Raw genomic sequence first — 15,280 nt, forward strand, 5'->3', positions numbered from 1 at the left:
CATCCAGTCAGATCACAGGCCTTGCCAACATGGAGGCCACACATACAGAAACTGGGGGCACATAACATACTGACTGACAACTGACAGGATAATAGGAAGATGTGGAGGACAAGAGAAACAAGAACCACATCCACATTCTATTCACCCATGTTTATCTCCCTTAACCTAATACTACTAAATTAATAAAATGTTCAGGATTTAATACAGAATAGAAAATATAATTTACTTATTTTATTACCCATTGTGCAAAAGCAGGACAATGTTCCAAATGTTAAGGCTATAGAAAAACACAAGTAAAAAATGGTTAACCCCTTTCTGACATTAGACATAATAATCCATCCTTATGACCTGGGTCTAGCTGACCAGTGACGGATTATTACATCTGTGCGATCAACCGCGCACACGGGTAGTGTGCGTGCGATCGCCGTAGGGTGTCAGCTGATTCTGACAGCTGACACTCAGCACTAAGTGTCAGTAGCGGTCACAGACAGTTCCCGCCACTTTAACCCCGGAAATGCTGTGATCAAAAGAGATTGCAGCATTCCGGGAGCAAGCGGAGGGCTGACAGCTCCTCTGCCTTTGGATTGGAGATCCCGCGGTGTGATGTGGGGTCCCAATCGTTTCCTTGGTGACCCAATGTCGTCATGATGACATCCGAGTCATCAGACCTAGAAAACTTGCTGATCATGCCCAGTGCATGATGAGCAAGTTTGTCTGTCAGTACAGAGCTGACAGTTTGTACAGCATGGGGATGCTACTGCATCCCCATGATACAGAAGCGATCAACCTGCAAAAAATGATAGTCCCTTAGTGGGAGTGAAAAAAGAGTAAAAAAATTTTGTTTTAAATAATTGTAACAATATTTTAAAAAATCCAAAATAATAATGAAAAAAATCTAAAGATATTGTATTTCTAAATAAATATTTGAATGAAAAAAATATAAACAATAAAAGTACACATATTTTGTATCTCCACATCCGCAACAACCCGACCTATAAAACTGTCCCACTAGTTAACCCCTTTAGTGAACACCATGAAAAAAATTGATAAAACAACAAGGCAAACAACAATGCTTTATCATAATACTGCCGAGCAAAAAGTGGAATAAAACGTAATCAAAAAGACGGATATAAATAAACTTGGTACCGCTGAAAATGTTGTCTTGTCCCGCAAAAAACAAGACACCATACAGCTCCATCAGTGGAAAAATAAAAAAGTTATAGCTCTCACAATAAAGCAATGCAAAAATAGTAATTTTTTCTATATAATAGTTTTTATTGTATAAAAGCTCCAAAACATAAAAAATATATAAATGAGGTATCACTGTAATCATACTGACCTGAAGAATAAAACTACATTATCAATTTTACCACCCAAGGAAAGGAATAAACCCCCCCAAAAAATAAATTCCTGAATTGCTGGTTTTTGCTCATTCTGCCTCCTAAAAATTGAAATAGAAAGCGATCAAAAAATGTCATGTACCCGAAAATGGTATCAATAAAAAGTCAACTCGTCCCACAAAAAACAAGCCTCCACATGACTCTGTGGGCTAAAATATGGAAAAATTATAGTGCTCAAAATATGTAATGATGCAAAGTCTAGTTTTCGCAATAAAAAGCATCTTTTAGTGTGTGACAGCAGCCAAACATAAAAACCCAATATAAATCTGGTATCACTGTAATTGCACCAACCCAAAGAATAAACTCGCCTTATAACTTATACCGCACGAGGAATGGTGTAAAAAATAAATAAAACCAATTCTTCACCTGCTGTTGATTTTTTCATTCTGCTTCCCGAAGATCGCAGTAAGGCTCGGCACACATTTATCCTTGTGCTCTCTGCTGAGCGCTTACACCGGGGTTTCCGTGTAAATCTCTGAAATGAACGCAATTCAGATGGAACCCCGGCAGAAGATTCCCTATAATTAGGCAGACGGAGGCACTGTGGTCACTGTCTGACCTGTGATCAGGTGGTGTACATTTTTAGAATTGCATTAAAGGGACACTGTCACCTGAATTTGGAGGGAACAATCTTCAGCCATGGAGGCGGGGTTTTGGGGTTTTTGATTCACCCTTTCCTTACCCGCTGGCTGCATGCTGGCTGCAATATTGGATTGAAGTTGATTCTCTGTCCTCCGTAGTACATGCCTGCACAAGGTAATCTTGCCTTGCGCAGGCGTGTACTATGGAGGACAGAGAATGAACTTCAATCCAATATTGCAGCCAGAATGCAGCCAGCGGGTAAGGAAAGGGTGAATCAAAAACCCCAAAACCCCGCCTCCATGGCTGAAGATTGTTCCCTCCAAATTCAGGTGACAGTGTCCCTTTAACATGCCATCGGCCACAGTTTTGTGCACTTCTGAAAAGGACACCGCTTAACAGAGGCCAGACGGAGTCCGGATTAACTCTGTCATCTGTTAACGGAATTTGTTCCTGCAAATTTTGCATTCAAAAAGTCAAATGGCGCTCCTTCCCTTCCGAGCTCTGCCGTGCGCCCAAACAGTAGTTTTTTCCTTCATATGGGGTGTCAGCATGCTCAGGAGAAATTACACAACAAACTTTGGGGCCTATTTTTTCTTGTTATCCTTGTCAAAATAAAACAATTTGGATCTGAAGTAAATTTGGATCTGAATTAAATTTTTGGTGAAAAAAGTTAAATATTCATTTTTTTTCCACATTCCAAAAATTCATGTGAAGCACCTGAAGGGTTAATAAACTTCTTGAATGTGGTTTTAAGCACCATGAAGGGTGCAGTTTTAGAATGGTGTCACTTTTGGATATCTTCTATCATATAGAGCAAAAAAAGGGGAGAAGCCAGCGCAGCCTAAGGTTAAGACGCAATACATAAAGTGCAAATGCACATATTAATTTCTAACTGTATTTTCAAAATGAGACATTTAGCAAACAATTGATCAATTCTTTGAGCCACCCCGCCTCTTCACGGCAATCTCATATTGGGGCAGTCCTACACTACGTTTTTTATATTCGCTGTGCCATAAAGGCCTCCTAAATGAACTAAATGCAAGACCACATTAAAAGCATGCTGTACCTGGAGCATATACTGAGTCACCCCCATGGCGCCAGAGTAGGCGCCAGAGTAGGCAAGCGAGGATAAAGGTTGACCAGGTCCAGACAGACATTTCGGATCCAACCTCCACACTGCCCATCTAGAGCCACAGGTGAAGAGTGAAACAGGCTGAGGCACAGGTGCATAATTAAACAAAGCCTGAGGCAGGGCAGGGCTGCTGTGTGTGAACAGCAGCCTATCAATCACTGAGACACAGAAAGAATGGCGCCCCAATATGAGATTGCCGTGAAGAGGCGGGGTGGCTCAAAGAATTGATCAATTGTTTGCTAAATGTCTCATTTTGAAAATACAGTTAGAAATTAATATGTGCATTTGCACTTTATGTATTGCGTCTTAACCTTAGGCTGCGCTGGCTTCTCCCCTTTTTTTGCTCTTCTATCATATAGACTCGTCAAAGTGACTTCAAATGTGAGGTGGTGTTGTAAAAATGAGAAATTTCTTGTGAACTTTTAACCCTTATAACTTCCTAACAAAAAAAAAAATTGGTTCCAAAATTGTGCTGATGTAGACATGCGGGAAATGTTACTTATTAAGTATTTTGTGTGACATATCTCTGTGGTTTAAAGGCATGAAAATTCAAAGTTGGAAAATTGCGAAATGTTCAACATTTTTGCCAAATTTCCATTTTTTTCACAAATAAATGCAAGTCAAATCAAATAAATTTTACCACTATCATGAAGTATAATGTGTCACGAAAAAATGTTCTCAGAATCACTGGGATCAGTTGAAGCGTTCCAGAGTTATTACCTCATAAAGTGACAGTGGTCAGAGTTGTAAAAATTAGTAGTAGATCAACGTGTGCACAACCCACGAAGGTGCATGGGTAGGTTCCCAAACCGTAATATCAAGTAAGTAAGAAACCCAGCACTCAACTTTGTATGGTGAGTTGTAAAAATTGGCCTGTTAATTAACATGCAAACGATCCTCGGGGGTAAAGGGGTGAAAGGGGTTTTCCAGTTTCTGAAAATCTTGATCCCCGCTGCAGTTTGTAATTAAAAGCAAATCACACTTTATTAACCTTCCCTGGATAAAATGCGGAGTGCTCGATATTGGCAGCAGGACTAATATATTGACAGCGCTGCAGACAATCAGTGAGTTTACCAGTTCCGAACGAGACTGCTGTGCTGTCGACCTGATGACAGTGATGCAGTCAATATCAGATGCCAGGGAAGCATAAGTGGAGACTGGTCAGTGTTTTTTTTAGTAAACTGGGTAGGGGACAAAGATTCTCGGAAAAGAGTCAATCCCTTTAATTGTTTTGACTGAACCTAAAGAACTCTAGGAATTAGACAAAAATAAAATGCTATGTGTTGTCAATTCTCAAATTTATTGGGTAAAATGAGATATGCTGGCTAGGATGTGAATACATGCATGACAATAAAATGCTATTAACAGGTTTTTTTTTTCTCTTTTCTAGCTGACATTGGGATTTCTTCGAGTTGGATTTATTGTTATCTACTTATCAGAACCCTTAATAAATGGCTTCACCACTGCCGCTGCCATTGAAGTAGTGATATCACAGCTAAAATACGTTTTTGGTCTTAAAGTCAGTTCATTTAGTGGGCCACTTGCAAATTTTTATGTAAGTACTAGTTTAAGCAAGACTATCCAAGCAGAGATGATATTTGATTTTCAACAGTGCTTATTTATGGGTAACCATGTAAAATACAGTTGATTGAGTTCTATAGAAAGGGAACTGTTCTTTGCAGTGATATCCATATACCATAATGAGAAAAAGGGTACAGGGAATATTCTCATGTAATACATCATCTCTACTCACACCTTCAGGGCAAAATATGGGGAAGAGAACACTAAGATGTCACAGGAAGATGTTTTGAGTCACAGGATCATGCAGCATAAGTTCTTATATGTTCCATATGTTCCTGCTTAGAGGTGTAATGTAGCAATTGGATTGCAGTTTTTTCCTGATCTGATTCTTCTGATTATTCTAGAGCTTATTCATTCTGCCAATGATTCATTTTTTAATTCTTTTAGGTACTCCGAAGTATATTTACTCAAATAACTAAAACTAATGTTGCCGACCTTGTTATAGCAATTATCGTTTTTGTCTGTGTATACATTGTGAAAGAACTCAACGCTCGTTACAAGTCAAAAATGCCTGTGCCGATTCCTATTGAAATCATAATGGTGAGTACTGTAGGCATTTTTATCAGTGTCTGTCACATGATAAAATGATCTCTAGATTATTTATAACCCACAATGCCATTTGTTATGAGAAAATCATCTAGTCCTTTTTTAAACATCGATATAGCATTTGCCAATAATACCTCTTATATTAGGGCATTTCAAGATCTGACTACTCTAAGGGATCATTCAGACATCAGTTTTTCTCATACAAATTCCATCAGTATTTTTCACAGATAGAACTAGTGCCCATTGTCGTGTATGGAGCTTCTCATGTGTCCATATATTTTTGCAGATCCTACAAAATCGCGGAGGTTAAATTTTGATCCAAGTCTTAGCTCAAACCTGCCAATGTAAGTCGAGGGGTCATTGAAGAAATTGGTCAGCACTCAGATGCCTTCCATGTGCTGTCCAATTGTCAAGTTTTCTTGATAGGAGAAGCTTGAGAGACCTCAATCAGTTCGATTTCTCGTCTGAGAAAAACTGAAACTCTGACTATACTCGGAAACACACTGATGGTGAAAACTGAGTCACTGACCAAACTCTGATGAAACTCTGATAAGGAACACGTACAAGAAATTTCACTGATGTCTAAATGATCCCCCAAGATATATTAACATTGAATATATAACATGTAAACAGGATTACTGCCATATAAACTATACTTTATAAAATTAATATACTTGGCCAACTTGTGTGTCCATCAGCTACCACAAAGCATACCTTCCTTTGATTAGAACCTCACTCTATCAGACTTACCTCTCCTGGGTCAAGGCCTTAAAATTTACAGGTCAGGTAGGATCCAGCTCTAAGGGCTCATTTCCACTTGTGATAGACAAATCGGTCCATAATCTGGATGGAAAAAAGGGATGAAAAGTATGCGTTTGTCATGCGTTTGTGATGCAAGTTCAATGCGATTTTGTAATCGCACCATCCGTTTTACATCCGTATGCAATCCGTTTTTTTTCTCTGCAACTATTTTTATACAGTCATTTACAGGACTATTTGTTCTGTGCCACAGAATGGTAAGGTATCCGTAAAAAACGGATGGAATACGGATGTTCCGTATGCCATGCGTTTTTTTTCTCGCACCCATTGACTTGCATTGGTGAGTCTCGTCCGAGACTCGCAGCAAATCGCAGCATGCTGCGATTTTTTTCTCAGTCCGATTTCGGCTGAGAAAAAAATCGCAAATGAAAAGACACCTATTGAATAACATTGGTCCGAGTGCAATCCGATTTTTTATCGGATTGCACTCGTCCGTTTTACTCGCAAGTGGAAATGAGCCCTAATTAGGATATCCGGAACTTTGTGAAAAAAAATGTACCTAATCACTAAACAGGCAGGTAGTTGCTAGCAGCCTGTTGTACCCGGCGCCATTCTTCGCCAGCACAAAGTGACCACTCCTGCTGGCAATTCTGCTGCTTCTGCTCCAGAGCATCAGCTTCTTTTCTGCAATGATCCGTTGACAGGGTGGAACTTCTGGTGTCATTCTGACTGACAGCCCAATCACTGCTGCATAACTGGGGGAGCCGACTATCAGTCTGCATGATGTTGGAAGACACGCCCTGTCAATATCTATATATATATATATATATATATATATATATTAATTAGACAGAAGCACAACGAAGTACAGCATAATCAAGATTCTCTATTGCTGACCAAAAAGAAAGGACTAGATAAACGGACTAATCGCTAACGAAATATACCTAGACGTGGGTCACAAGGGCCCGAAAAAACGATCTTACAGTCCATGTGATACAAAATATGGAAAAATCTTTATTAATAATAAAACATCATAATGGGACAATTATGGAACGGGTAAGGCTAAGGTGCAACCCGGATAACGGGGACGCTGCACCGACCAAGATGTTACACAGGCGTATGAAACCGGGACGGGGTCATAAAAATATATCCAAACAACTGGCAATATTCTAAGTCAGAGTCTAATGTCATATAGCAATAAATACAGGCGCCATCTATACACAGGGACACAAAACCAAAGTATAAATAAAGTATCACTATCAGAGCCCTGTGTAAAATGCACAAGTGGCACTAAGACATAGAAAAAGACATAGGCACCAGATAATATGTTACCTCTAAATAGAGCACAGTATACAGACACCTCCCGGGGCCAAACGCCTGCCCCAACGCGCGTTTCGGCCAAACTCCTTCTTCAGGGGGCATAAGGAAAAGACGCCGAACGTGTGTCTTAAATATAGCCCAAACCGGAAGTACTATATCGCGGACCGGAAGTGAACCGCTGTAACTATGACAACCGGTAACTCATCCCCTGTTCCAGCACCGCAGACAAATCAACACGGTAACTACCGTAATAAGACACTCCATCCCACCTGCGCCCGCCTAGCATCGCGCCAGCCGCCAGACCAACGCAGGGCCCTGCGGCGCTGGACGGTGGACACTCAGCCAACACGGCCGCACAGGGGGGAGGGACGGACAAAGCGCCCATGCGCAAATGAAATAGATAGTCCAAGTCTGCCATATTAGAACAGGGAAAGAGAAAGGGCAACAACGCATATGAACAAAATGCAACTAACTGCAAGATTGAAAATAGACAGATAAAAATATATATAAGCCACACAGAATGCAAGTATGCAAAAATACAAAAACAAAGAAACAAAAAAACAAAAAAATGGGGCAAAAAAATAATAACAAATAACACATAATGACGCACAAGCATATCCTCAGACTATTCACAATTGGACCTAGAGAATCTTATACACAGTCCACAGGTATATCACTCTTGTCCATTGAAAAAGTTGTAAGGGACTCATTCCAACGTCATATATCTCCAGATGATATGTATACAGAGAGAGCCCGATTACGATAGGGATGAATACTTCGTGTAGATCCAATCCAATATGTGATTCTTCGGACAGCTTGTGAATATAGGTAAATTCCAATAGATACTGCATTCCGTATGCCCGCAATAGCCAAATATAGAAAACACACAGACATCAATAATAATACCTAAAACACAAGGGAAATAATTAGTAAAAATACAATAAAAATTTATTAAAAACCACAAAACACACCCGGTGCAGCGGGAAGATAAAGAAAGTGCCAAAGGCACAATGAAGGGTGATCACAGAAAGGGCGAGAAGCTTAAGTGTTCATTCAAACCACGCGGATGGACCGTATCGAGGGTCCAGATCCAGCGAGACTCAAGTTGAGCCAATCGCTGAGAAATGTTGCCACCCCTAATACCTAGATCAATAGTATCGATACCTCTAACTCGTAATCCACCACTCTCGCACCCGTGCTGCAACTTAAAGTGCCTAGGTATTGTTTTAAGGAGAGCCGCATCCCCCTGGCCACTGGCCGCCTGAATGCCACGCACATGCTCCCTGACCCGAATCTTGAGCTGGCGTGTTGTCAAACCGACGTATATCAGGGAGCATGGACACGTGGCATAATAAATCACATTGGTGGTAGTACAAGTGATTGATTTCTTGATTGTGTAATTTTTGCGACCCGTAGAATCCACAAACGAGTCCGCACGATCAACATTAGTACAGGCGACACAGCGGCCACAGGGTCTGCAGCCCCCCCTAAAGGGCACATCATTTAGAAATGTCCTGCTAGATCCACCATTATAGTGGCTGCGCACCAGACAGTCACGTAGATTTTTCGACCGCCGAAAAGTGATAGCAGGGCTTGGGGGTAAAATTTTTGATATTGTCGAATCCGTCATCAAGATTGGCCATGCCTTTGTCAAAGAGGTCCGTATAGATTCAGAGTAAGAATTGTAACTGGTGATGAATCTCACCACTCCTGAGTCTTTATTACCAGTCCTATTCTGGTAGAGTAATGAGTTTCTATCTGACCATTTAGCCCTATGATAGGCCCTTTTTATCACTCGCCGGCTATACCCTCTATCGATAAACCGTCGTTTAAGTTTTTCGGCCTCCACTTCAAATAATGCCTGCGTTGAGCAAATGCGCCGAAGTCGTAAAAACTGTCCTACTGGCACTGAACGGACCATGTGAGCTGGATGAGAGGAAGAGGCGTGCAGCAGCATATTCGTTGATGTTGGTTTACGGTAGATATTGGTGCAGATATTACCAACCATATCTCTCCGAATCACAACATCCAAAAATTCAATTTCATCAGCGTGGTATTTAACGGTAAGCCGAATATTTAAATTGTTATCGTTAATACCCTCAAAAAATTGATTCAAGGCAGAGGGAGTACCCTGCCAGATGAGAAAGACGTCGTCGATGTACCGCGTCCAAAGAAGGACGCAGTCCACCGACGACGGCCGCTCACCTGACAGGAGGAGGTCCCTCTCCCACAACCCCAGGAACAAATTAGCATACGAGGGGGCAAAAGCCGCCCCCATAGCAGTGCCCTGGAGTTGTAGGTAGAGGGACCCCTTAAAAGTAAAAAAATTATGCGTCAGAGTAAACTCTAACAGTTCAAGTATCAAGGCCCTGAAGGCAGGGGAGTGGTCAGACGAATCCAGATAGTACTTAACTGCTCGTAAACCGTCACAATGGCGGATGCTCGTGTACAGGGACTCGACATCAGCCGCTACCAGAAGCGTATCAGGATCTAAACAGATTCCGTCAACCATCTGGAGCAGCTGAGTCGTATCCTTTAGGAAGGAAGGAAGCCCCATCACCAACGGTTGTAAGATGGAGTCTATCCATTTATTTATATTCTCCAGGAAGTTTCCCCGACCTGAAACAATTGGACGTCCTGGGGGGACTCTGATGTCTTTATGAATCTTGGGGAGGAGATAGAACGTTGAAATTGTAGGTTCTTTAACTACCAAAGCAGTGGCTAGGTCCTTTGTGATTACCCCACCATCTACAGCAGCCGAAAGGATATAAGATAAATGTGTGCTAAAGGCGGACAAGGGGTTAAACGTGAGTCTCTTGTAACATACCGAGTCTCTCAACTGGCGAAAGGCCTCATGTTCATACATGGCCATAGGCCAGATGACAACGTTACCCCCCTTGTCCGCCGGTTTAAGCACCACATCCGGTAGGCGCTGCAGATGGTGGAGACGCTGTCGCTCCTCCCCAGTTAAATTGTCCCCCCGGATGTACTGTGGAATTTTCAAAAATTCACTTGTAACCACCTGTACAAACAGATCTATCGCACTACAATTGGACAGGGGGGGAAACCTCCTGGAGCGTGGTCTAATAGATGGGGGTATCCTACCTCCCTCCGAGGATAAGTGTTCGTCTGACAACTCCTCCAAGACCCTCAGGGCAGCTTGTTCTTCCTCTGTTGGAAAAAGCGTATGCAGATTATCATCAAAGAAATGCCTTTTAAAAAGGAGAGACCGAGCAAAAAGGTGGAGGTCCTTGACAAGAGTAAACGTGTCGAGGCCTGCCGAAGGAGAAAAGGTAAAACCTCTATTCAACAGAGACAAATCAGCAGTTGTCAATTGATGCTTACTAAGGTTTATTACCTTATTGTCACTCTGTCCATCGTCTGGTGAAGGGATGTCCTGACGTCTATACGGGTGGTAATTACGTTTACGTGACTTCTTATAGACCACCCCAGAACGGGTCACCATAGAGGATCCAGATGTATCGGAAACTTCACCAGCAGATGACAGAGATAAAAAGGAACCGATCCGATTTCTGGAGTGAGATTGTGGTTGAGGCTTAGCCCATCTATATACCGTTTTAAGCTGATAATCTTTGATGTCTCTGTTGAATTTATGCGTTTGGTTGTCATGTATCTTCTTCAAGGTCTGATCCAGTGCTTTCTCCAATTTAATTTCAAAAGCCTGAATTTTATCCTCAGTACTATTTGCACGAAGATCTACTTGTGCTGCATCTATCTGTACATCAAGATCCTCAATAGCTTTTGTATTTAGTTTGATGAGAAGCTGCATCAATATTTTTGAACACCCGCTGCACGCCTCCTCCCACTCACTAATGAATGCCCTATCATTGACTGGATACGCAGGAACCACTCGTACCCTCAAGCCTCTAGGTATCATAGAACGTGACACATATTTTTCTAAGAATGCCCTGTTCCACCAAAGTTTGGTGCGTTTAACCAATAGGGTCTGGACTGAAGAGCACTTCTCATCCCACAAGTGATCACCAACCCGCTGAATACCGGGAGCACCCTCCCCAAACTCCTGCTCCATTTGTCCAAGCCAGACCCGTTCTCTGGCCTTATAGTCCATTATGTCGTGCAAGACACCTGTGCAGAACACAGTAAAAATACAATAATTAGACAGAAGCACAACGAAGTACAGCATAATCAAGATTCTCTATTGCTGACCAAAAAGAAAGGACTAGATAAACGGACTAATCGCTAACGAAATATACCTAGACGTGGGTCACAAGGGCCCGAAAAAACGATCTTACAGTCCATGTGATACAAAATATGGAAAAATCTTTATTAATAATAAAACATCATAATGGGACAATTATGGAACGGGTAAGGCTAAGGTGCAACCCGGATAACGGGGACGCTGCACCGACCAAGATGTTACACAGGCGTATGAAACCGGGACGGGGTCGACGTGACATCAGCAATGGCAGCTGAATCACCGGCATGAGCCACCTATGACTGCTTTATGTTGGCGAAGCAAAGCACCAGGTACAACAGGCAGGTAGGTAGCAACTACCTGCCTTTTATTGCTTGGGCACATTTTTTGTTTTTCCCAAAGTCCCAGATATACCCTTTAAAAACAGCCCTAGAGTGATGGAAGGAGTGCTCAGACAAAAATGGTGGCAATCACTACCATACAAATGTATGCTGCAAAGAAATATGAATTATATGTGAACAGATGCAGAATCTGATAAACCTACTCTTTTGGCCTTCTTTCCTTGTGAGAACTGAAATGTGTTGGCTATTGCACGGCAGTCTAGTACTGTTGTCTGGACCATATAATATAAGGATATAGTTATAGGGCAGGCCAGACTACACAGAATACTGTGCAACAACCAACACATTTTTATTTTTAATCCTGACTGCCAAATGGATCTGCGGTGTACACAAGAAGCTCAACAGCTTATCAATTATTTTAGTAACTTATTTAAGGTTTAGATTTACATTCAATTAAATACATGTTAAAAGGCTATCCCTCGAACTCTAAGTATCACCTATCCATAAGCCTGATGATAAATGTATGATCATTGGATCCTTGGAGCCCTTGGTGATCCTCTGAACAAGGTCCCAAAATCCACTGTGTGAATGGAGCAGTAGTGCACATGCAAGATAGCAATTCCAATGGTCCTATAAAAGTGAAAGGGGAAATGGTCATGTATGGACACTCCTGCTCAATCTACACAATGGACTTTGGGAACCCAATCTTGGTATCAGCATTTGGACCCTCAGTGTTCACATGTTTTGTGGTGATAAATACATTTAATGGGACAACAACTTTAAAGGGAATCCTAAGCCATCTATATGGGTATGTATATCAAAGGAAATTGAAAACAATTATACCTTAAAATCTGCAATCATTTTTTCTTAATATGTAAGTGAGCTGTTAAGATCTATGGGCCGGACATAGATCTCCATTCGAATCTGCCTCCAGAGCTTATTTTACATGAAAGGGGAAGTTTCAGTGTGAGACATGTAATGACTGACAGTTTCTGCTTCTGATCCACATGTCTCACACTGGTAGTGACCCCTTTCATTTAAAATTAACTGTGAAGGCAGATTATCAGGGAGCTCTGTATCCGGCCCATAAATCATAACAGCTCATTTACTTACAGTAATGGGAAAAATGTTGATTTCACATCAGATCGCAGATACTAAGGTATAATTTTATTCGGCTTTCTATGACCTGCTTCCCCAGATAGATGGCTTAGAAGGGTTGATCCTACTGACAGATTCCCTTTTAGTAAGCAATACTAAATTTTAATTATCCTAATAGTGATGCATTTGACAGCGTGTATTTGGCTTCATGCCTCATATGAAATGTACTTTTCTTTTTATTTGCAGACAATAATCGCTGCAGGGGTGTCCTATGCATTTAATTTCAAAGTCAAATATAAAGTAAATATTGTGGGACCCATACAAAAAGGGTAAATATTTCATGTGTTAATGCAAACTTGATCCTTATGCAGGAATTCATTAAAATTATTTGAAGATTTCTAAAACGTATTAACTTTCCAATATACATGTGATTTCCAAATCCAGTGCTTTAGTTAAGATTAGTGATGAGTGAGTATACTCGTTGCTTGGGTTTTCCCAAGCACGCTCCGGTGGTCTTCGAGTATTTGTTAGTGCTCAGAGATTTAGTTTTCTTCGCCGCAGCTGAATGATTTACAACTATTAGCCAGCCTGAGTACATGTGGGGGTTGCCTGGTTGCTAGGGAATCCCCACATGTAACCAAGCTGGCTAGTAGCTGTAAATCATTCAGCTGCGGTGATGAAAACTAAATCTCCGAACACTAACAAATACTTGGAGGTCACCGGAGCGTGCTTGGGAAAACCCGATCAACGAGTATACTCACTCATCACTAGTTAAGATTACATCTTTAGAATTAAAATGGCTGCCATCTTATTACACAGAGAGTACGCTGTCTTAGAATTGTATGTCAGGGGTATGCGAGCATGTGCAGTAAGAAGCTTCTGCTGTCTGTCTGATCTAATGCGGGAAATACCAGGGGTATTTAATTAAGAAGAGCATGCTTACACTGCTCTCCATGTCTTTCTAATTTAATACTGGATATACCAGGGTTGCTGAGGTAAGAAAAGGCTGCTCACACTTCTGTCCACCATGATTTTTCTGATCTAATACTGAATATACCAGGGGTGCTAAGGTAAAAATAGGCTACTCACACTGCTATCAAACTTGTCTTTCTGACCTAATACTAAATATGCAACGGGTGCTGAGGTAAGAAGAGGCTGCTTACACTGCTGTTCACCCTGGCTTTTTAAGCTAATGCTGGAGATACCAGATGTGCTGAGGTAAGAAGAGTCTGCTCACACTGCTATACACCCTATATTTCTAATCTAATACTTAAGATACAAGGTGTGCTGGGGTAAGAAGAGGCTGCTCACACTGCTGTACACCCAGTCTTTTTGATCTAACATGTGAGATAGTAGAGGTGCTAAGATAAGAAGCAGCTGTTTACACAGCTATCCACCCTGTCTTTCTGAGATAATTGTGGAGATATCAGTAGTGTTGTGGTAAGAAAAGGTTTCTCACACTGCTGTCCATCATGTCATTCTGATCTAATACTGGAGATAGCAGAGGTGTTGAGGTAAGAAGAGACTGCTCACACTGCTATCAACCTATTCTTTCTGATCTAATACTGGAGATAGCAGGGGTGCTGAGGTAAGAAGAGGCTGCTCACATTGCTGTACATAATTTCTATGTGATCTAACACTGGAGATTTCGGTTGTGTTGAGGTAAGAAGAGGTTTCTCACACTGCTGTTCTCCTTTTCTGATCTAACACTGGAGATAATAGAAGTGCTAAGGTGAAAAGATGCTCACATCGCTGTTCACCAATAGTGCATGGTACAGATATCTCAAAGTCACAGCAGTGAAACTTCATAATGCCCATACTAATAGGCACTTGTCCGAACAATCTAGACCAGGGGTGTCAAACTGCATTCCTTGAGGGCTGCAAACAGGTCATGTTTTCAGGATTTCCTTGTACTGCACAGGTGATAATTTAATCACCTACACACATAATGATCACAGCACCTTGTGCAATGCTAAGGAAATCTTGAAAACACGCATGGTTTGCGGCCCTCGAGGAATGCAGTTTGACACCCCTGATCTAGACCATGTTTCTTTCAAACAATGAAAATAACCTTTAGAAATACACTTTAATGATTTTCTTTATCGTGAAATAATTATTCCTGAAAAGTGACATATAGCTCAGTAGACAGTGCATAAGGGTGTGAAAAAGACACTTTAGCATAGGAAATTCATATTCCTACCAACTATTCCCTTTAACCTAAGTAAACCTGTATAAGTCAACAATACCGCATTTGGCAGTGTGAAAAGATGTAACATAAACACTATATTAAAAAAAAAATAGTCAGCTCACCCTAGGAAGAATAAACACTATATACTCCTATACT

General features: G+C 41.2%; 1 protein-coding gene across 2 annotated transcripts in view; it reads left to right on the plus strand.

Annotated features, from left to right (window-relative positions):
* LOC138676113 (chloride anion exchanger-like) overlaps positions 1 to 15,280 on the plus strand; it is a 91,887-nt gene that overhangs the window by 39,167 nt on the left and 37,440 nt on the right. For both annotated transcript variants that reach the window (XM_069765041.1, XM_069765040.1), the window contains 3 exons: positions 4,505 to 4,669; positions 5,083 to 5,235; positions 13,183 to 13,265. In XM_069765041.1, the coding sequence (XP_069621142.1) occupies positions 4,505 to 4,669; positions 5,083 to 5,235; positions 13,183 to 13,265 (401 nt within the window). The remainder of the gene's footprint in view (positions 1 to 4,504; positions 4,670 to 5,082; positions 5,236 to 13,182; positions 13,266 to 15,280) is intronic.

This window comes from Ranitomeya imitator, chromosome 4 (assembly GCF_032444005.1).
Source record: "Ranitomeya imitator isolate aRanImi1 chromosome 4, aRanImi1.pri, whole genome shotgun sequence".
In the NCBI taxonomy this organism is placed as follows: Eukaryota; Metazoa; Chordata; class Amphibia; order Anura; family Dendrobatidae; genus Ranitomeya; species Ranitomeya imitator.